General features: G+C 46.5%; 1 protein-coding gene across 1 annotated transcript in view; it reads left to right on the top strand.

The window, feature by feature from the left end:
- Positions 1 to 12,867: 12,867 nt before the first annotated feature.
- dgkb (diacylglycerol kinase, beta) overlaps positions 12,868 to 21,775 on the top strand; it is a 52,662-nt gene continuing 43,754 nt past the window's right edge. The window contains exons 1-5 of the mRNA XM_034554284.1: positions 12,868 to 12,940; positions 17,167 to 17,243; positions 17,901 to 17,921; positions 18,549 to 18,696; positions 20,114 to 20,251. Of these exons, the coding sequence (XP_034410175.1) occupies positions 12,868 to 12,940; positions 17,167 to 17,243; positions 17,901 to 17,921; positions 18,549 to 18,696; positions 20,114 to 20,251 (457 nt within the window). The remainder of the gene's footprint in view (positions 12,941 to 17,166; positions 17,244 to 17,900; positions 17,922 to 18,548; positions 18,697 to 20,113; positions 20,252 to 21,775) is intronic.

Raw genomic sequence — 21,775 nt, forward strand, 5'->3', positions numbered from 1 at the left:
GCTCAAAGGCCTTGATACACGGGAGGCTAATGAATAAACAACAACAACAACAGTAGAAATACTATTCATACGGACAGTATAGTGTACCGATAACGTAAATGGTCGATGCCTTTACTTGGAGTGCGAACTCCGATATGTAAAGAACTTAAGAGGCATTGTTTTAGCCACATTTTAAGAGGCTTTTTAATATATTGTTAACCCACATTTCAGTTAGGATAAGGGCCTCTGTAACATTTCCTTTCATTAATCTTTTTCACTGAGCACCAGTGTTATGCTAGTTCACCAGAAAACACATCTTGAACTGAACCTGTGACATTATTTCATCCTCTGAGAGACAAAAACACCTAATTTGCTGAAATTCAGAACAAGAAACCAGCGCAGAGCATCCATTCACTCTGTTTACGGAGGATTATCTTTCAGTTCATAGAGAGCACAAACTAATGTGTCTCATACGTGCATGTCTTATAGCCAAAATGTGGAACTTAAATAGATAGTAAAGCGATCAATGTATACTGAATACTATAATGGGATGAACTGACAAAAGTGTTTTGTTTATTTTTTAGAATTCTATCTTTTCCGAGGCCAACCCCAGGAGTTGTGTTGAATAAGTAAACCTTAAAAAACGAACCTGCATTATGTATACAGTATATATATATTTTTTGACACGAGCGGAAACTGGCACACCATCTCAGACGGGTCCCAAACTGACGCTAGACGTGTACCTAGTGGTGCGTCACGGTTGGGTGCGTAGGACCGAGCGCGTCACCATTCGACGGGCTGGGAGCGAGGACGACAGCCGGTGAACACAGTGGAACATTCACCGGCTGACCAATCAGATATGTCCCTCCGGAGATGTTGGCCACCGACCCAAAAACGAGGGGGCGATTGAATATTGGACATTCGTCATGTGACCAGAAAAACGAAACTGATTCAAGGTGTGAGAATTGACAATAGGTTATTACATTTTTTCCGTAAATTTCACCTAGAATTTCACCATTTGATGAAACGTAAAGGCAAATATTCTGCAGGAGGTAACAGTGGAGCTCGTCACCCACAGCGACAGCAACACGTGAAGGACGTGTCGACACCCTGACTCAAATGTAAACACCCACATGACCTACGCCGACCGCCCGGAGGCGCCGCTGAAACACCAGCGTTATATTGGTCAGCCGCCACACGCCGCCCACATCTGGGTCATTGTTCAGCGGCGCTTTCATGAAAACTCGGTCCGCGCCGACGCTTGTGGGTCAGATTGAACAGCGGCGCTTGTGGGCGGAAGACTAAGTACCAAAAAAACCCCGTAAAGGTTACCTAAAGGTGGGCGGGTGAATGAATTGAAGGCATCGGGTGCCGTTCCAGGAAGCTGTAAGCGAAGGTCTTTTTATCCTTACAGGCTGGTCTCAGAACTAGTATTGAGTAACCTTTATGTTTCCTGTGAACACCGTGCTCTCCGAAGCCAGACATGTAGACTGAATACAGCAGCTTTAAATGTCTGGCTCCAGTCGAGGAGAATATCATTCAACTGTTTTTCAACTGTTCCTAAAATGATATAACTTCAACATATAATGGTACAAATACTGCAGCCGGTTGAGATTTAAAAAACAAATATCAAACTCATTAAAATACCGTATCTTTTTCATTGTCTACACGATTCCTTGCAATAAAGTTCCCATGACGCTGAATTATTTATACCTATCAAACCTGGAGGTTCCTCCTTTTATACGCTGCTCACCAATAACTTATATTTGAGGACGAGTTAAGTGACGAGTGCACTCGAATCTTATTTATAGATCCCGAGAATTGACACAGATTACATGATTGAACATGGTTGACCAATTTTATTCCAGAACTCTTTAGAATTATGTTCTGCAAGATCTGACGTTTTCTTTTTCCTCTCATTTCCACAACCGAGCAGCTGGAGCCTGCTAATGGAAACATGTCGGACGGTATAAGTGGGCCATTGTCAGGAAGAGCCTGAGTTTCATGTGAATGCCGAGGCAACAACAACAACAACAACAACAACAACAACACAAAGGGAGAAAGATTGTGATAAATAAAGTAATCATGTCTTATTCTTTAAGGCAGTGTAAATATGTAATGCTTCGAAATAAATGATTTGATTTTTCTTCTTTTTTTTTTTAAAGCATTTGATTTATTGATTGCTTTCCAAAAAATAAAAAAAGTAAACAAACAAACACACAACAACAACAAAATCTTTTTTTCACGATTTATATTGATAAAAGAAACTCTCAAAACAGAAGTGTATACAACCTATTCTAATGATTTTTGCTGCTATAATTAGTTGTTCATTGATTATGTGTTCTGCTTTATTGATCTATTTAATGTGAACTGTGCTGAAAAGCTGAGCGTGCACCTTCTTCACGAACACAATGGCGTCGTATATTCTCATTTTCTCATTGGTTCTCTTCTCTTTTTCTTCTTCTTTTTGTTTTTCGGCCTGTACGATCATTCCGGTACGTCTCATGCGTCTCTCAGCCCGGACGTCCGATTGCTACAAGCGAGGCTTATTTTGGACATCTGCACTCATCACGCATCTGAATGAGAGCGTCGGCTAAATGTCAACGACACAGTTTGAAATATTAATGACGGATGAACACACGTCGCCTCGAGCCGTACCTTCGTGTAGAAATGTAAAGGTTATTTTAACCTTTTTGTTGATTTTTAATATTTGGAGAAGATTTGGAGAGGGTTTTTTTTTATTATTATCGAGCCGATGGAGATCCAAAAGAGGGGAATGCACATTTTGAAATGCTCATTAAACCTCCTCTTCCCCGGTATCCTCAGGACACATGCCCATATTAGACACTTAAAGATTAATGCGTAATGTGTGTGTGTGTGTCTGAATGTGTTGCTGAAAAATAGAGATTGAGTTCTGCAATTAACAATTATGTTTTATTAACCTGAACTATGATCTTGACCGAACGTTAACAGTAGTATTACTTTTTAGTATTTTAGAGTCCTAACCCTTATTATTATTATTATTTTTGCCATAACCACAATCTTTCCTAAACTTAAACCTTGTTGTCGTTTTTGGTTTCACATGGACATGAACGGCGGTCTCCTGAGTGAAAGTTATGACATTTTATTTTATTTTTTTATAAAAAATTGTTGTTTATATCATTTCGTTTTTCATCGTTTGGTTTTCTTCACTGTAGCCGAGGCTTGTGTACACAGGATATGTGGAGGAGGCGATAGATTGAGATTTTGGAATCATCATCATGTCATTTTTGTATTTATTAAATGACATTGTCTTTTTTAGTAGTAAACAGGCATACGTTTTATTAATGAGCATTCTGCGTGTGAACAAGTTCTCCTTCGTGTCTCTGCATCCCCAGAAAAACTAAATGGGGAAACCGTAAACTCTCCTCATCATGTCCCCCCCCCCTCATGATCTTCATCCTCTTCTTCTCTCTATTTGTCCCCGTGTCCCATCATTCAGTCTTTTCTGTGCCTCAACCCCCCTCTCATCTCCTTCCTCTCCTCTCCTCTCCTTCCCCTCCTCTCCTCTCCTTCCTCTCCTCTCCTCTCCTTCCTCCCCTCTCCTCTCCTTCCTCCCCTCCCCTCCCCTCTCATCTCCTTCCTCTCCTCTCCTCTCCTCTCCTTCCTCTCCTCTCCTCTCCTCTCCTTCCTCCCCTCTCCTCTCCTCTCCTCTCCTCTCCTTCCTCCCCTCTCCTCTCCTCTCCTCTCCTCTCCTCTCCTCTCCTCTCCTCTCCTCTCCTCTCCTTCCTCCCCTCTCCTCTCCTTCCTCTCCTCCCCTCTCCTCTCCTTCCTCCCCTCCCCTCCACTCTCCTTCCTCTCCTCCCTCTCCTCTCCTCCCCTCCCCTCTCCTCTCCTCTCCTTCCTCCCCTCCCCTCTCCTCCCCTCTCCTCTCCTCTCCTCTCCTCTCCTCTCCTCTCCTCTCCTCTCCTCTCCTCTCCTTCTCCCCTCCCCTCTCCTCTCCTTCCTCCCCTCCCCTCCCCTCCACTCTCCTTCCTCTCCTCCCTCTCCTCTCCTCCCTCTCCTCTCCTCTCCTTCCTCCCCTCCCCTCTCCTTCCTCCCCTTCCTTCCTCCCCTCTCCTCCCCTCTCATCTCCTTCCTCTCCTCTCCTCTCCTCTCCTTCCTCTCCTCTCCTCTCCTCTCCTTCCTCCCCTCTCCTCTCCTCTCCTCTCCTTCCTCCCCTCCCCTCTCCTCTCCTCCCTCTCCTCTCCTCCCCTCCCCTCTCCTCTCCTTCCTCCCCTCTCCTCTCCTCCCTCTCCTCTCCTCTCCTTCATCTCCTCTCCTCTCCTTCCTCCCCTCTCCTCTCCTTCCTCTCCTCTCCTCTCCTCTCCTCTCCTCTCCTCTCCTCTCCTCTCCTCTCCTCTCCTCTCCTCTCCTCTCCTCTCCTTCCTCTCCTCTCCTTCCTCCCCTCCCCTCTCATCTCCTTCCTCTCCCTCTCTCCTCTTCCTCTCTCCTCTCGTTTCCGTTTCCGGTTGTGAGTGTGCGTGGTGAGCGTGTGGCAGGTGGAGGTGTTTGTCGTGGAGTTTGGATCTTTGTTTGTCACTGCTTTGGTTCCTCTGTTCCTCTTTACGCACATGATCAGGTAAGAGCTGTACTGGTGTGTTCGGTGTGTTCGGGGCCATGGCGTCCTCGGAGACGTCGGATCCGTCAGGGAGTCCGGCTGGTTCCCCCTGACGGCAGCGTGTCTGTGGAGGAGGTGCTGCTGGCGGTAGGAGAGCAGGTGGGACACGACCATCTGTCCTTCGCCTCCAGGATGAATAAGGCGGTGGTCGTGTTCGTGAGCAGCGAGGCTCGTGTGGTTAAACTAGTGGAGAGTGTTCATCAGAGACCTGTTCGTGCAGGTGTCTCCGCTGTCAACGCCCTCAACGCGCATCACCGTGTCCGGGGTTCCTCCGTTTATTCCTAACGACCTGCTGGAGAAAGAGCTGCGCAGGTTCGGACAGTTCGCTAGCGGGTTCAAAGCGGTGAGTCTGGGCTGTAAAGACCCCCAAGCTGAGACACGTCCTGTCCCTCAGACGGCAGGTCTTTATGTTTTTAGAGTCACCCACAGTCACTAGAGGTGTCCTTCAAGGTGAGGCACGGCTGGTCCCGTGGACACGGCTGGTCCCGTGGACACGGCTGGTCCTGTGGGTGCAGCTGGTCCTGTGGACATGGCTGGTCTCGTGGGTGGGGATGTAGGGGGTGCGGTTTGCTGCGCCGGTTCTGAAGTTAACAGGGTCAATAAGGAGGATCAGGGCCAGTCTTCCCAGTCAGGAGGTTTCTGTGGTTCAGAACCTCACTGCGTGTGGTCCCGATGCAGCACCACAGTCAGGCTGTGATGAGGCAGCAGTAGTTTCCGTAGGTGGAGACGACAACAGAGCCGCAGAGGATGAGCAGGGTGCAGGGGAGGTGTCCAACAGCCAGCTGTCTACTGGAGCAGAGGACATGGATTATGAGAGCGGGTCAGAGGCTTCATCCTATGTGGGAACAGGCCTTAAAGGTGCTGACCGGTACTCGTTAGAGGAGATCAACACATTTTTGGATGAAACGTTCAATAAATCTGTAAATGTGAGTGATCACTTTGATGACATTGAAAAGTTCATTCGGTCTGTTGGGGCGGTGAAGAGAGAGGTGGGCTATGATCTGTTGGATGAACAGAAACGTTTCCGTTTGAAAAAACACCTCACAACTCTGAGGAAGGCAAAGAAAGTCAAACAGGGTAAAAAGTTGACGACTAAGGTAAGATGATCATGTGCAACACGGGTTACTCTATTGGCTGCTTACTTCTGGTCTTGTCCTGTCTCCTTCTCTCCTCTGACCTTGCAATGCAGCACTTACATCTAGGGTCTTTAAACATCAATGGTGGGAGGGATAGGCTCAAAAGAGCATCACTAATGGAAGTTTTTAACCAGAAAAAGTTGGACATCCTCTTGTTGCAGGAGACCCATACCATTCCTTTGGATGAGGTCGACTGGGGGTTATGGTGGGAGGGCTCATGCACCCTGAGCCACTGCACCAACCTTAGTGCTGGAGTAGCCGTGCTAATTAGGAAAGCAGTGAATGCGGAAGTCCTGACAGTCAGGGAGATGGTGAAGGGCCGTCTGCTGGTGGTGAGGGCAGATATAGAGGGCTCAGTTTATTGTTTTGTTAACATTTATGCGGCCAATAGGGGGCCAGATAGAGCACGTTTTTTTACTTTGCTGCTAAATGAGCTGCAGAGCTGCCAGCAGGAGCGGCTGATCATTGGGGGGGGATTTTAACTGCACGCTGGACTTCACCGTAGATAGAAACAGTGAGGAACCACACCCACAGTCAGCGCACACGCTTCATAACGTCATCACTCAATTACACATGTTGGACACCTGGCGAGTGAAACATCCGCAAGCTAGGCAGTACACTTGGGTGAGGGTGAGCAATGACAGGGTAAGTGCAGCCAGGCTGGACAGGATTTATATCTCGGACTGCCTCAGCTCCAGTATAAAAAATAGCACCATCAGTCCGGTTGGGTTCACCGATCACCACCTCGTCAGTTTAGTTTTGATAACCTCCCCAGGTGTAAGGGTTAACTCCTACTGGCATTTTAATAACACACTTCTGCACGACAGCACTTTTTGTCAGGGCTTTGAGGTTCTTTGGCAGCAGTGGCAAGCTGGAAAAGCTCGTTTCAGCTCTCTGAAGCAATGGTGGGAGGTCGGTAAGGCACAGATACGTGTGTTCTGCCAACAGTACACCGCAAACGCCACCGCAGTTACAAAGTCTGCAGTTAAAGACCTCGAAGCTGACATAAAGGACATTGAGGAAAGTTTGCAGAGAGTGCCAGATCCCAGAGTGGGCCAGCTACTGAGGGACAAGAGGATAGAGTTGAGCTCTTTCCTACAGGAGAGAGCAAAGGGAGCTCTGGTTAGGGCTCGGTTTCTCCAGGTGAAAGACATGGATGGCCCAACCTCGTTCTTTTTCAATTTGGAGAGATCAACTGCACAGAGGAAACAAATGACCTGTCTGAAGCTTCCGGGAGGCAGGGTAACCACGGACCAAAAGGAGATGAGGATCCATGCCATGGATTTTTACACCACGCTGTTTGGGGAAGAACAATGCTGCCAAGAGAGCCGTAAGGAGCTCCTGGAGGGGCTTCCACGTCTCAGCCCAGAGGAGAGGGCTGCGCTGGACGGGGAACTGACGCTGGAGGAGCTGACGGTTGCGGTGGGCCAGATGACCTCGGGAAGAACTCCGGGAATCGACGGCCTCTCCACGGACTTTGTGAAGCATTTCTGGAATGTCATCGGTCCTGACTTCCATGGTGTCCTGATGGAATGCTTTAGGACAGGATCGCTTCCTGTTTCCTGCAAACGAGCAGTCCTCTCCTTGCTGCCTAAGAAGGGCGATTTGGCTCTCCTCAAGAACTGGAGACTAGTGGCCCTGCTTTGCACGGATTACAAGGTGCTCTCCAGAGCCTTGTCCAACAGACTCAGAGACTACTTGGGATCAGTTGTTAATAGTGACCAGACATACTGTATCCTGGGTCGAACAATCATGGACAATATATTTCTTATTCGTGATGTGCTGGATGTGTGTAGATTTCACGATGTAGATGTTGGTATTGTCTCCCTGGATCAGGAAAAGGCCTTTGACAGGGTGGACCACTCCTATTTGTTTTCTTCACTTAGGGCTTTTGGGTTTGGTGAAGGTTTTCTATCTTGGGTGGGTTTGTTGTACAGCGGTGCAGAATGCATGGTGAAAATGGGAGCTGGGCTGGGCCGACCGATCCCTGTACGACGAGGGATAAGGCAGGGTTGTCCTATTTCAGGGCAGCTTTATAGCCTTGCTTTTGAACCCTTGTTATGCAAGTTGAGGAGTCGGCTCAGTGGTCTGTCACTGCCAGGGTCCTCCAGTCTTAGTCGTCCTCTCACTGTGTCAGCATATGCTGATGATGCAAACATTTTCATTAGGCATCAGGGTGATGTTGGTTTGCTGCAGGATATCTTGTCACTCTATGAGAATGCCTCTTCTGCACGGGAGAATTGGGAGAAATCGGAAGCCTTATTGGTGGGACGGTGGACGGAGCAGGTGGTGCCTCACCTGCCCGGAGGTCTTCAGTGGGGAAAAGAGGGATTGAAGGTGCTGGGTGTGTTCTTGGGTTCTGAGGACTATCAGAAAAAGAACTGGGAGGGAGTTGAGGGGAAGGTGTGTGTCCGTTTCTCTAAGTGGAGATGGTTACTGCCCCAGCTGTCCTTTAGGGGGAGAGTCCTGGTTGCTAACAACTTGGTTGCCTCGACTCTGTGGCACAGGCTCATCGCGCTGACACCACCAGGAGGTCTCATAGCAGCGGTACAGAGGTCTGTTGTGTACTTCTTCTGGTCTGGCCGGCACTGGATTCGTGCAGCAGCTCTCTATCTGCCTGTGGCAGAGGGGGGGCAGGGCCTCATTTGATATCCAGTCCAGGGTCCTCTCTTTCAGACTGCGGACTGCACAGAAGTTGCTTTATGAGTGCGGCCCCAGCTGGATGGACACTGCTCGACTGCTGCTGAGGAGGGCTGGGCGGTTGGGATACGACAAACAGCTCTTTCTCCTACAACCTGAGGAAGTGGACTTGGCTGGACTGACGTCGTTCTACAGCTCTGTCCTGCAGGCCTGGCAAGTGTTTAACTTCTCACGTGAACCCAACGAGGCTCCAGGCGTGTGGCTGCTGGAGGAACCTCTGTTTTTCAACAGGTTCATTAGGACTCAAATACTGCAGTCTGCCAGCCTACGGACGCGGCTAAGAGAAGTCGGCTGCACCAAACTGGGACATTTGGTGAGGATGTCATCAACGGCATCAGCCGTGGTCGCCTTCAGGCAGAGCATCAACATCGCGTCTGTCAGGTTGACTGACAGGATAGTGAGGGAGGTCTGTGCCGCCCTGCCGCAACAGCTGAGAGCAGTTGTAGGGGTGGGATGAAGAAAGTGAGTACACCCCCCCCACTCTGCTCATCGCCCCGGTGGTGGGGGACTGGCAGGAGGGAGGAAATCAGCTGCTGACTTTCACAACCCCTCACCTGGACAGTTTTCAGGCAGCGGGGAAAAAGGCAATTTACGAAATCTGCGTAAAAGTTGTGAACCTGCGCTCTCTGGCGGGGTTGAAGGAGTCGAGTTGGACCGAGTTCTTTGGCCCAGGTTTTTCCCCGAGGGGCAGCTGGAGGTGCTTGTACAAAATGCCCGTTGAGAAGCGGACAGCAGACCTCCAATGGAGGGTTGTACACGGGGCAGTAGCCACAAATAGATACCGGGCACACCTGGACCCTCTCATTGGGGAGGAATGCTATTTCTGACCCTGGAGCACTTGTTTGCTCGGTGTCCTCGGCTCTCAGTACTGTTTGAACTTTTGAAAGTGTGGTTTCAGGGGCTTGGAGAGAGTTTTTCTTTGTATTTATTCATTTTCGGGCCAAAATATTCCGCAAAAAAGAAAGCTGTCCACACGCTGGTGAACTTTTTGTCCGGTTCTGCCAAGCTAGCCATCTGGCTGACGCGTAAGAATCGGGCCGGGGGTTCTGGTTGTGAGGACCCGGTGCAAGTCATGAAGGGACTGTTGAAAGCTCGACTCAGGCTGGAACACGCCTATTACACGGCAATGGACAACATACAGTGGAGAGCTGGTGCTGAACTATTGATTGTCCTTGTTCTGTGGTTTTTTTGTTAATTTGTTTGTTTGATTATTATTTGTTTGTTTGTCTTTGTCAAGTGATGTTTTAGAGTGGTTTCTGTTTTCACTGCAATAGTGGAATAAAGGATTTTTTAAAACCAAAACCTTCCTCTCCTCTCCTCCCTCTCCTCTCCTACCTCCCCTCCCCTCTCCTCCCTCTCCTCTCCTTCCTCTCCTCCCTCTCCTCCCCTCTCCTTCCTCCCCTCCCCTCTCCTTCCTCCCCTCTCCTTCCTCTCCTCTCCTTCCTCCCCTTCTCCTCTCCTTCCTCCCCTTCTCCTCAGCCCTCTCCTTCCTCTCCTCCCTCTCCTCTCCTTCCTCCCCTTCTCCTCAGCCCTCTCCTTCCTCTCCTCCATCTCCTCTCCTTCCTCCCCTCTCCTCCCCTCCCCTCCCCTCTCCTCCCCTCTCCTTCCTCTTTTCTCCTCTCCTCTCCTCTCCTTCTCCCCAGCCCTCTCCTTCCTCTCCTCCCTCTCCTCTCCTTCCTCCCCTCCCCTCTCCTCTCCTCTCCTTCCTCCCCTCTCCTCCCCTCCCCTCTCCTTCCTCTCCTCTCCTTCCTCCCCTTCTCCTCAGCCCTCTCAGGGCTTCCCACAGGTTGCTGCACTTACACCGCCTGTCACGTTGAATGCTAATGCGGCCGGCTGATGCCGCGCGCACAGTGACCGTAAGTAGAGATGGCGTGAAAGGAAGAGGGAGGGAGGGGGGGATGAGAAGACGGAGAGAAAGCAGGAGAGCGTAGAGGACCTCGGGCTTTTCTTTCAGTGGGGAGGGAGAATAGGACCTGAGGGATGGAGGGGAGTATGGAAACTGATGAGTGCAGGCAGAGCAGTGTTGGGTAATAATGCTCTCTCTCTCTCTCTCTCTCTCTCCGTCTCACCGCTCCACATCCCCGGCGAAAAACAAACCCCATCCACATTCTCATACACTGACATGCAGAGGAGAGGGCTGCTGCTTCCTCTCTCCTCTCCTTCATAAACAGAGACTCCCACTCCGGGTTCGTTATAAACTCCCACCTTCTGCCTCGGGAGACCCAGAGGAGGAGGCGCACGGCAGCCAGGGAATGTGACCGAGGAGCTTCCATCTGCAAACATCTGCCTGGAGGACTCCTCCTCTCCCTCATCCTCCGTTTGGCGGCTCTGCAGCAGGTGAGCTTCATCCCATTCACGGTGCTGCACGGCGTGTCGCAGTGGCCGCTGCCTTCCCCCGGTGTGTGTGTGTGTGTGTGTGTGTGTGTGTGTGTGTGTCTCCGCTGTATGAGATGTTCTGTCACTGCGGGTTGTTGAACGGATGTTGTGTGAGGATGCACTGCAGCGAGGCGACACGGGGATGGAGCCAGAGGACCAGTGCAGCGCACAGCAGGAATACATAATAAGAGGCGTTGGGATTCAACTCACTGGACATTTAAGATGAAGAATTGCCTTCTTTTTTTTTTAAACCCGTCCGTGCAAAAACATTTAATAAGAGAAATAAGAAGCATTTTTTCGCAGCTCCAGCGGGAGATCAAAGTTTTTTTGCGAGGGAGGCTGATTCCCACGCACAGAAACACTGGTGGCTGCACGTTGGGTTGATTCCCTTCTTTGGTCTCGATAATCATGGTCTAGATAATAATAATAATAATAATAATAATAATAATAATGACGCTATACCCTTCGTGATCTATGTAGCTTCTGTGCCCTTTAATGCAGGTGTTCTTCAAGGTAAAACGTGGCACCACGAGGGATAGTGTCTTGCTCATGTATTCACGCATGGATCCACACGCACACGCGCACACACACACGCACACACACACACACACAACTTGCATGATCGAATTAAGAGACATTTCTACCTCACTCAAAAGCGCATCGGTGTGTATCATTTCGTCCGTCCTCCACGTGAATGAACACGACCACTTGTTGATCCACGGTGGCAGTCACACACACACACACACACACACACACACACACACACACACAGGGACGCCTGAGTGACTTCTACACAAACACACAATTACGCTAATCACATCAGAGGGAAAGAGAGGTCAAATTAATCCAAACAGCTGTGATGGAGAATCCTGTAAACCATGAATTCGAGTGTATATTCATTCACACACACTTGATGGTTCTGCATTTTGCATCATTCTGTCCGAATGGTGGAAAAGGTCGTTGTGTTGAGGCTCAGGTTCTTTACCAACACGCTTATAATCCATCCGTGATGTTCCTCATCATCTGAATCCAGTGGCTGAATTTGAAAACCCTCGAATGTTTAGTTTTAACAGCCGAGGAACACTGACGGCTTCTAATTGAAACACTAGAAACTGGAGTCTTCAAACAATGAGATTTAGCTTGAACTCCATTGTGTTGGTTGATGTGAGGTCAACCCCCCCCCCCCCTCCCCCCCCACAGGGACCCTTTCACCTCCCATTGTATGGTGCTTCGCTCCAAACGGCTCCCGTAATAATTTTTAAACTCACAAATATTCATGTACACATCGTACGAAAAATAATCTGAATATTCCAAAAGGTTTTACTTGAAGAATAATTAAAATTTAAAAAGTAAAAAAAAAAAAAAAGTCATGTCCATTGTGTTTCCAGATGTTGCAATGACATTTATTACGCAACATGTTGTTGCATAAAGACGCTGAATTCCAAAATTCGGAGCCGTATCTGTGATTGAATGATTGCCTCCACATGGCTCTCATCATAACGATGGCTGAGGGAGTGAACAGTATTTAGCTGAGGGTGAACCGTGCGAGGGGAGGGGGGGGGAGGGGGAGTGCTATGGGTCTGGATGGCGTCATCATCTGTCACGGCTGTATTAGCGGAGTGCACACACACACACACACACACACACACACACACACTGGGACCCGCGTGCACATGTGTGTATATTCCCTAGTTCCTATAACGGGATTTGAACTTTTATGTTATTTGTTACTCCATAAAAAAAGGCCTCTGCGTTTCCAAAGACGGCTTCGTCCAACACTGGTTGACGAACACGAATGTCACCGCCTGTCACATGCTGGATGACAAACATGGCACACCCTAGTTATGTATTACCATATCGACAGTCTGACTTCAAACAAGCGTCTCTGTCGTGTTCACAGCCGTCAAGGAAGAAAGTATCTGCTGATCTCACGTCTGTCGTTGTTGTTGTTGTTGTTGTTGTTGTTGTTGTTGTTGTCTTGCAGCGTGTGACTCCCCGGGGAATGCTCGGCGGGCGGAGAGACCAGGCCTGAACACAATGAGCAGCAGCCAGGACAAGTGGGTCACCCTGACCCCGGCTGAGTTCGCCCTGCTCCAGGAGTACACCCAGTGTGAGTAGGAGAGGCTCGCTGTGAGGACGCTTTGTGTGTGTGTGTGTGTGTGTGTGTGTGTGTGTGTGTGTGTGTGTGTGTGTGTGTGTGTGTGTGTGTGTGTGTGTGTGTGTGTGTGTGTGTGTGTGTGTGTGTGTGTGTGTGTGTGTGTGTGTGTGTGTGTGTGTGTGTGTGTGTGTGTGTGTGTGTGTGTGTGTGTGTGTGTGTGTGTGTGTGTGTGTGTGTGTGTGTGTGTGTGTGTGTGTGTGTGTGTGTGTGTGTGTGTGTGTGTGAGGTCACGTTCTCCAAAGAACATGTATTATGTGTCATTATCCAGCTGACATGGTGCTTTTCTTGCAGCTGTTCGAGTTGCTCAGTCAAATATTGTTCAACCTTAAATTTCATTTTGTACCAGTGCATGCACAGTTTTTTTTTTTAGGGACTTGTTCCTCTGATAAAATATTAAATATTGTTATTTTATATTATGTAAGCATCTTTGCTAGCTACTAAGCTAACACTTGATCACAGTGTGTATATATATATATATATATATATATAAAAGGATATATATGAAAGGGGTTCCTTGTAGTGACAAAACTTACAGAAAATGTATCACACAGATCTGCGTTTCTTCTCATGTCTATGGAGCGTTTTAGGTTCTTTCAGCTCATTGTTTTGGTTTTATGATCTGTTCACCTGTATTACTGTTTAACTCTGTTTGTCTGAATCAGAACCAGAACCAGAACCTGTTATTGCAAAGTATGTTTTCACATACAAGGAATTTGTCATGGCGGTTGGTGCAAGAATTTAAACATATTGCATGTACAGAATAATATAAAATATAACATAAAGTGTCAGGAAAATATAGTGGAGCAATACTTTCTTCAGGAGCCGGTGGAGAACAAAAGCAGAGCACATTTTACAAAATAAAATAGGCTACTGTATATCAGAAGTGTGTAAACAGCTCGATGTGAAGACCAAAACTGGTCAAAAAACACAACTAATGCACATTTAACCCTCGTTTGTGTCGTGTGAAGTTGTTTATTTTGACTTTCTACAGGTAGCCGTACATTGATTATGCAAATATTACTAGATATAGTTCATCATTGAATTGAAACATACGACAGTTGAAAAGGGTTTGCAGAATATAAATGAAAGCACTCGCACAAACGACTTTTTAGTCGTCATCATTGCGTTGATGGAGATGGAAAAGGTGAACTTGTTATCTTCTCCTGCACAATCTTTTGGATTCAGACAAGTGGCCGCTCTTACCAGACTCTCCGGGAGGTTGTCCTTGAACCGACGTCGCTCAGTATTTGGGGGCTGAAGCTGCTGAAGCATTTCATTTTGCCCCCCCCCCCCCCTATTCAGACTGTGTTCTGGACGCCTGCCGTTTACGTTACGCTCTGAGATGTTGACACGCTTCATCATTTGAAACACGACTGGGGGGGGGGGGGGGGGGGGGGGTGGAAAACATGACGACGTACTTGGCATGCTAACTGCAGGATTTTTGTGCACCACCCACCCATGCAGCGGGGGGGGGGGGGGGGGGGGGGGGGGGGGGGGGGGCAGAAAATACAAGTACAAGTCACGGTGCATCGTTCGTAGGCAGACAAACAACGGAACTAACTGTGCACCAGAAATGGAGTCGTTTTTTGTTTGTTTCAGAGCTATTTTCAGTGTCAAAGACGACGTTTTAGAGATCTTAATAATGAATGCTTGTTTGACTTGGTAATGACATCTCTCCATTTAATTCCCCCTGTGCCTGACACACATGGCTCCTTACTCCCCCCCCCCCCTTGCTTTCTCCAGCGAATGCCGCACTCAAAACAGCCAATCAAATTGTGCTTTTTATTTTGTTTTCCATATATTTCTTTTGCGTCTCGTGTCGTCGTCGTTGCTGTCGTTTTTTTTGTGGCTGGCTAAGGAGTTTGACGAATTAAACCAAATGAAATAAGAAAAGCGAAGCCGCGTAGGACGCCGAAGGACTCTTTGGCGTGTCTGTGTGTGCACGGCAGATGGATTTGGATAATCATGTTTCAATGGGCTCGGGGGTTGGGGGGTGTGGGGGGGGGGACTCTTTGTGCAGCTACAGGTTATAAAACATCCCAACAATGGGCATCGCCTCGCCTCACCTTCCCTCCTCAGCTCGCCTCCTACTCTCCCTTCCTTCTCATTAAAGTGAGCCGCAGCACGCTTTCATAACATTTTAATAGTCGGGCGCCTCAGATCTGACTCACAACAATTAGAGTTTCTATTTCACTGATATGTTTTTGCTAATAGCCGTAAAGCAGTATAGAGGGAACATTATTTTTACTTCTAAAAGGTCCAGAAGACCTTCGCTGTATTTGTGAAAACCCAAGAATTATTATGGCACTCTGATTGCCGTGTGCCACACAATGCTTAAATCATTAAGCCGGAGTGAGGGGAAAAAAAAATAATTGTAATTCAACCGGGGCACGTTGAACATGACAGGCAATCAGCGGCTTCGTAATCACCCCGCCACGTAATGGTTTCGTGTCGACGGCGCGCTAATATCGGCGGTCAATAATGATGGCGGTGACACACCTCGGGGGCCCATGCGAAGCAATTATTTCTACTCGTGAAAACGCATCCTCCGGTACAGAAAATCAAGGGGTCCAGAGCATTAACGTTACGACCAACAAAAAGCTGTTCACAGGAGCTCAGATGCGCATTTTAAATAGTTGCAGAGCATAATTAAACTCCTTAATTATTCATATAACTTACCTTCCCGTTTGTATATTGTATACGTGTACGTCTTAATGGTGAGTTGTGTTGTATTGTGTATTGTGTGGACCTTAATGTACTAGGGAGACCCCGTTCTCATTGGCAAAGTGTCAAATTCGCACGTGGAGGAGCTGTTTAGTTTGTTCAACTTTTAGCTAACGGCAATTTTAGCGTCCCCGCGTCATTATTACTCTCAAAAACAAACAAACACTTGACTTTTGTCAAGGAAACTAAAACTAAATCTTGAAATTGCTGTTGTTTATTAGTCAGTTGTCACGTGACTCGTTGGCGGTTTTGTTACCGAAACTCCCTGTGAAGTTACGCAATACTCGTCACACAGCTTATGTCTGCTAACTAACAAAGATGTATTTGTGTAAAAGCTGATATTTTGGGGATATTTGGCTTAACACGGATGAAAAAAATCAACTAATCAGTGTTGATCAACATTTATGATTCAGTTTCACCAAGTTTACTGATTCCGAATAGATTTCGTTCCCCTTACCTGCAAGGCCTGACCTCCCAACACACCTGCTGATTACCAATCAGTGACACGCCGTGCGGGCGACTTTACCTCGCGGCCCCTGGCTGCTCCGTTTAGTTAATGGCGGTTGTGGAGAGCTGCTGGAGAAGCAGGCGTTCATTTTACAGGAGCCAAAGAGCCACGTCTTCTTGTGCTAATTAAGCCGGGGTGGAGGTGAGAGACCGGGTCGCTAACATGGAGCGCAAGAAGCCGCGTGAGAGCAGAACCATGCCCTCCAGTTCATGTGAGAAAATGGTACCTCCTAATTAACTTCTGTAACATTTAAAACCGGGTATCCGCGGTGCGCAGCAAATTGATTTAGCAGCAGGGCTCATAAACGCTCTGCAGCAAGCAGTAATTATCACAGAGAATCTCCATCTCATCGAGTTATTTCGGTCCGTAATAACTGTAGTATTTCTAATCTGTGGTATGTGTTGGCCAGAAGGGTTCCCTGTTTCAATATTCAGATGTTTCACTTACTTCTTTGCAGCTGTTGCCATGACACCAGATACAGTTGGTGGTTTTCGGACTCACTGGAGTGAGCTTTAGAGTTGTTGGCCTGTGGTTAGCTAGGCTCGTTAAGCTAGGCTAACCACGTTCTGTCTCCTGCTGGTGGTGGTCGTGGTTGTTGTTTATTTCGGTCCTTAATGACACTTTTACAAAAAGAATGGACATAAAAATTAATATACCAGTAAAGGCACTGAATTAAAGGGTCTGTATGATGTATGTTCCTTCATACACGTTTGCCTGTTCGCTAACCAGTTGCTAACAACAGCTGCTCGCTGTAGCTGCACTTATTGGAGTTTAACTAAAGATGAATGTACACTCCCAATCCTCCACAAGCCTGAATGTAAGCATTGCAAATAAAATATTTATTATCAAATATAAACTCGAACGCGAGAAGAAGCCAAACTTTTCCAAACATAAACCTGTCACGACACACAAATACGGTAACGGGTCCTCAATTTATTTTCCTCAGACTCAACCAAGAAGCTGAAGGATGTGCTGCAAGAGTTCCATGGAGACGGCGTGTTGGCTAAATACAACCCAGAGGAGGTATGTGCCGTGTATACTCCATTATATTATATAACACGTGGTTTATGGTGTTTAACTGAGCCTCCATACTGCACACCTATCTGCTTATTTACAGGGAACAATGACATTTTTTTGATGATTTTTAAATAGGTTTGATTTTGCAGATTGAACATGAAACTGTTTATTTATTATTTGCTTGATTGCGTGTTATGGTTATATCATTTTCAATTCCTCTGCAAAGTACTTGTATAGCACCACGATAACAGTACGTCAAGGTTTGATTTTAGTCTTTTTTTGCTTTGAAGGTTGCATGGGAGCTTTAATGAGCTTTGGAGAAGAATTATTTTCTCACTACATTTAGGAATAGAAACGCATACTAAAAAAAAAAACCTGCAGGATCTAAATTTGCAGTGTGCAATACAATACACTATCGACTATGCATGCATTAATAATTGATCCATGGCAGTTATAGTACCCTTTATATAGCGGACATTAATAAACAGAGTTAGTAACCGTAAAAACCTGCATTCACAGACATGCTGTCTTTATTATTATTGCATGATTATTACATGCACAGGTGTAATAAGGACATTTTAGCACATGTTTAAACGTGACGACTGCGCGATGCATCCGTGACACATGTTGGGTTTCTTTCTTTCTACAATGCTGCATGTTTAGAGGCAGGACGTCCTCCGCCAGGTAATCTCTCTTCTCTCCTTAATTTATCGTCGGTGTGTTTTGTTGAGTGTTCATGAATTTATTAGAGGACATGCATCTGTTTAAGTTAGTAAGAAACAAATATAAAGGCATTTACAGAGGACATGCATCTATTTACAGGGGAATATTACTCATCTTAAATGTGTTTTTTTGGAACTGGCGATAACGGTTGGAAAGCAAAATGCAAGTCGACATGAACGACTCACAGATTTTAAGCAATCAGCCCGCCCAATAGTCGTAGAAATGGACGAAGCTGTAAGCGTCACACACACGCTGCAAACACCTTGAAAGAGCTCCTCGGAATGGACTTCGAGAGTGCCTTTTTATTCTTAGAACAATTAGAAACTCAAAACCATGAAAATAAAAGAGAATAGCGACGTTTCGGTCTTAGTGGATTCAAATAAAAGAGAATAAAATCAAAGAACAAGTGGGGAGCTGCTGCTACGACGTGTGCCGATTCCAAAAGGAGCACCTAATTGTTGGTCGCTACCCATGATGCTTTGCTCCCTTCTCCCGTTCCTTCATACATGTAACGTAACAAATATGTTGTACACACCATATAATCATATAATTCTTTATACGTCTTTTTTTTAAATTTGGTTCTTTTAGGAGATCGACTTTGAGGGCTTCAAGGTCTTCATGCAGACGTTCCTGGAGAGCGAACTCCCCGGAGAGTTCTGTCAACACCTCTTCATGACGTTCAGCAACAAGAGACCCGAACCCAGTCCCTCATCTTCTGACAAGCCCAGAGTGTCTGGTGAGTTTGTGGAAGGTCGCCATAACAAACCCTCCGCTGGTGTTTCCTTAGTTACCGACTCCCGCTTGCTGTTGCTAACGTGCAGCCGGTTCGTCACTTCTTCCGAGCCGTGACACTCATTTGTTTATTCTAAAGACGGGATGCTTTTACTTTCTTTTAACGTGTGAAACAATTATCTGTAGTTGTTGTTGTTGTTGTTGTTGTTTTTTGGTCCATTAGATGATAACAGATTCCAAGTTCAGCCCCGTGGCACACGATTGTAGATCGCAGTGCAGCGGCATGCCAATCGTCTTGGCCGTGGCGTCTGTTTGTGTACAGCATGTACACTAATATCTCGTTTCCGTAATGAGTCACCGGTTCCAAACGGGGAAATTATGCACCTTTTTTAAATTCTTTTATATCGGTGTCGAAAGTCTAAATGTAGTCCAGTAAGTTCTTCAGCGCTCGTTATCCAAAAAAAGGACGACGCTGATTTGTTTTAGCTCAGGTGGGGGGGGGGGGAGGAGCTCTACCTGCAGGGGCCTACATGTCCCAGCATGCATTGTGCACAAGCTACAGACGGAAAAGACTCGTATGTGCCTACTTGATGGTTGAGAATTACAATTCCAGTAACCTTCATTTTAAGAACCTTGGTGGAGAACGAGGAACTTCCGTTTTCGAGCGGCATCCAGAACACGTAATAATAAAATAATAAAATAATAAAAGCTCACCTGACTATAACCTGTGATGTGTTTTCAGGCATCAGCATCACCTGCGACACTGGGCTGTGTTTCAGGCTATGAGAGCTGCGTACACTTTGTACAACACTTCTAGATGAAAAGCACATTTGATGTGTTTATTGCACTCCGGTCTTCACTCTTTACTGCCGAGGCCTGAAGCACATGGCCGATGACGGGTGGGATGGATGCCCCGACATGTTCCTGTTATTGGACAATTGGAGGCGGTTGTGTGATTTGCAACGCTGTTCAAAGGAGGCAGTTCAAAATGACTGCGTATTGTCGATATGTACCGTAGCGCTGCATCCATTAGATTTGTGTTTAATTACCTTGAATTACGGTCATTGACCGCTTCAGGGTGCCACTGAAAACACAGCATGCGGTATTGAGCCAGGAACCAGATGTGATTGCTGACAACTAGCCGGTTACACCAGCTAACCGGAGCGGGGGGGTCGATGTCGTGATCTTTGTTGTGCTGTTGTATCCATTAAAAAGCCCCTGTTCGCATATATACACAGCCCCTCTGAATACAAGCTGGACTATATATTTGTTTTGCCTTTGAGGCGAACCGATCGATCGGTTCCCACCGCGTGCCTGAAGCCGGCGGGTTTATCGGACGGGCATCAGAGGCGTTTGCGGAGGCTGTTTTTTTTTTTTTTTTTGACCTTCTTTTTTTCCCCCGTCTCCGTCTCCACCTGCAGGGCTGAAGCTGATGAAAGGCAGCTCGACCCCCGTGAGGACGGCCGCTCCGCCCCTGCCTCTGGATACGGTGCAGCTGAAGGACATCGTGTGTTACCTCTCGCTGCTGGAGGGCGGGCGACCCGAGGACAAGCTGGAGTGTGAGTGTCATCGTCAGGTCACACGGGGGCCCGTTACGAGAAACTACTCTGGAATCGAGGAAATAAGAATAGAAAGATCAAGGCCAACCGAGCCATCGGCGGGCGGGTTTGATGTCACTAGTTGAGACAGACCTCAGTGGGTGGAAGGCAGTGATGTCAGACTGACGTTCAGTGAAACAGACAAAAGGGTGAGAGAGGACACACGATGAGTCTTTGCTCTGCTGCTTTGTGGGAAATGAACCTAGACCGATACATTAAGCCTCTTTAAGTATCGGTCACGTGTTGAATGAGGAAGACCTGCCACTGACTCACTTATTGTCTTCAGTAACAAAAAAAGGAATACAAATAATAATAAACTGGTGAAGGGGGGCTAATATCATTTTTTTTAAAGAAACTCACAATATCTCGAAGATTATATCTATATATATATAAAATACTGTTAGATATGATATATGGTGAAAAGAATATATATATAATAATTGTGTATATATATATATATAAAATAATGTATAATTTTATATATATAGTTATTTTATATATATATAATTATTATATATATATATATATATATATTTAATAATTGTATACATATATATATATATATATATATATATATATATATATATATATATATATATATATATATATATATATATATATATATGGATGAGGTGGAGGCCGTCAGCAGTCGTTTCCAGTGTGTCGCTGACGCCGCTGATCAAAGGAAAGTTGGTTGGTCGTCAGTTCAACTCGTGGTTCGGTCGGTATGATCTGGCGATGCAGCATTAAGCAGGACTACTGTTGCTATGGTTACCTGCAGATATGATATAACATTTCTTTTTTTACAGTCAGTGAAAGCACCTTTTCTTTTTGGACGGATGCAACTCTTTTTTTTTTCTTCTGGAGATGCACGTTGTGTTTATTATACTCGTCAACGTTGACAATGAGCACCTCGCGATACACTTCAGCACGGAGGTACTCGGATAGAAATACCACAGTTCTCTGATTTATAAATGCTTTTAACACTGTTACCTCTAGCCAGCGCTGTTGCCATTAGCGCTGTTAGCATCGTTAGCTGCAAGCCGCCGGCTCAGCTGGCCGCCATGCTGAGAAACCTTCAAATCACGGATATGTGCTTCGAATTTTGAATTTTGCACGTTTGAGAACAAACATTATGTAAATGTGGCATAATGTGGTATCGTCCACTATTTATACATTAAGTGCAAGACTAAATATACTTAGTCGAGCACTTAATGTTCTCCACTCAACTCAACTCTTTGTGTGTGTGTGTGTGTGTGTGTGTTTCTTTTCTCTCAGCATTAAAGTCAAGAGTTTTCTCTGGATTTTTCTGTGGTTATAGCAATCACATTCAAACGGCATCGTTCTCTGTCGTCTTATTATTTCCCCCGGGTGAGAATAATAACTCAAATAAGCTCTATCGGTCTTCCTGTTCTGACTTCTTTCGTCCATCTTTTAATCTCTCATCGCCGTTTATCGTTTTTCGCGATCGTTTTTTTTTCGGCT

Source organism: Cyclopterus lumpus, chromosome 16 (genome assembly GCF_009769545.1).
Source record: "Cyclopterus lumpus isolate fCycLum1 chromosome 16, fCycLum1.pri, whole genome shotgun sequence".
NCBI lineage: Eukaryota > Metazoa > Chordata > Actinopteri > Perciformes > Cyclopteridae > Cyclopterus > Cyclopterus lumpus.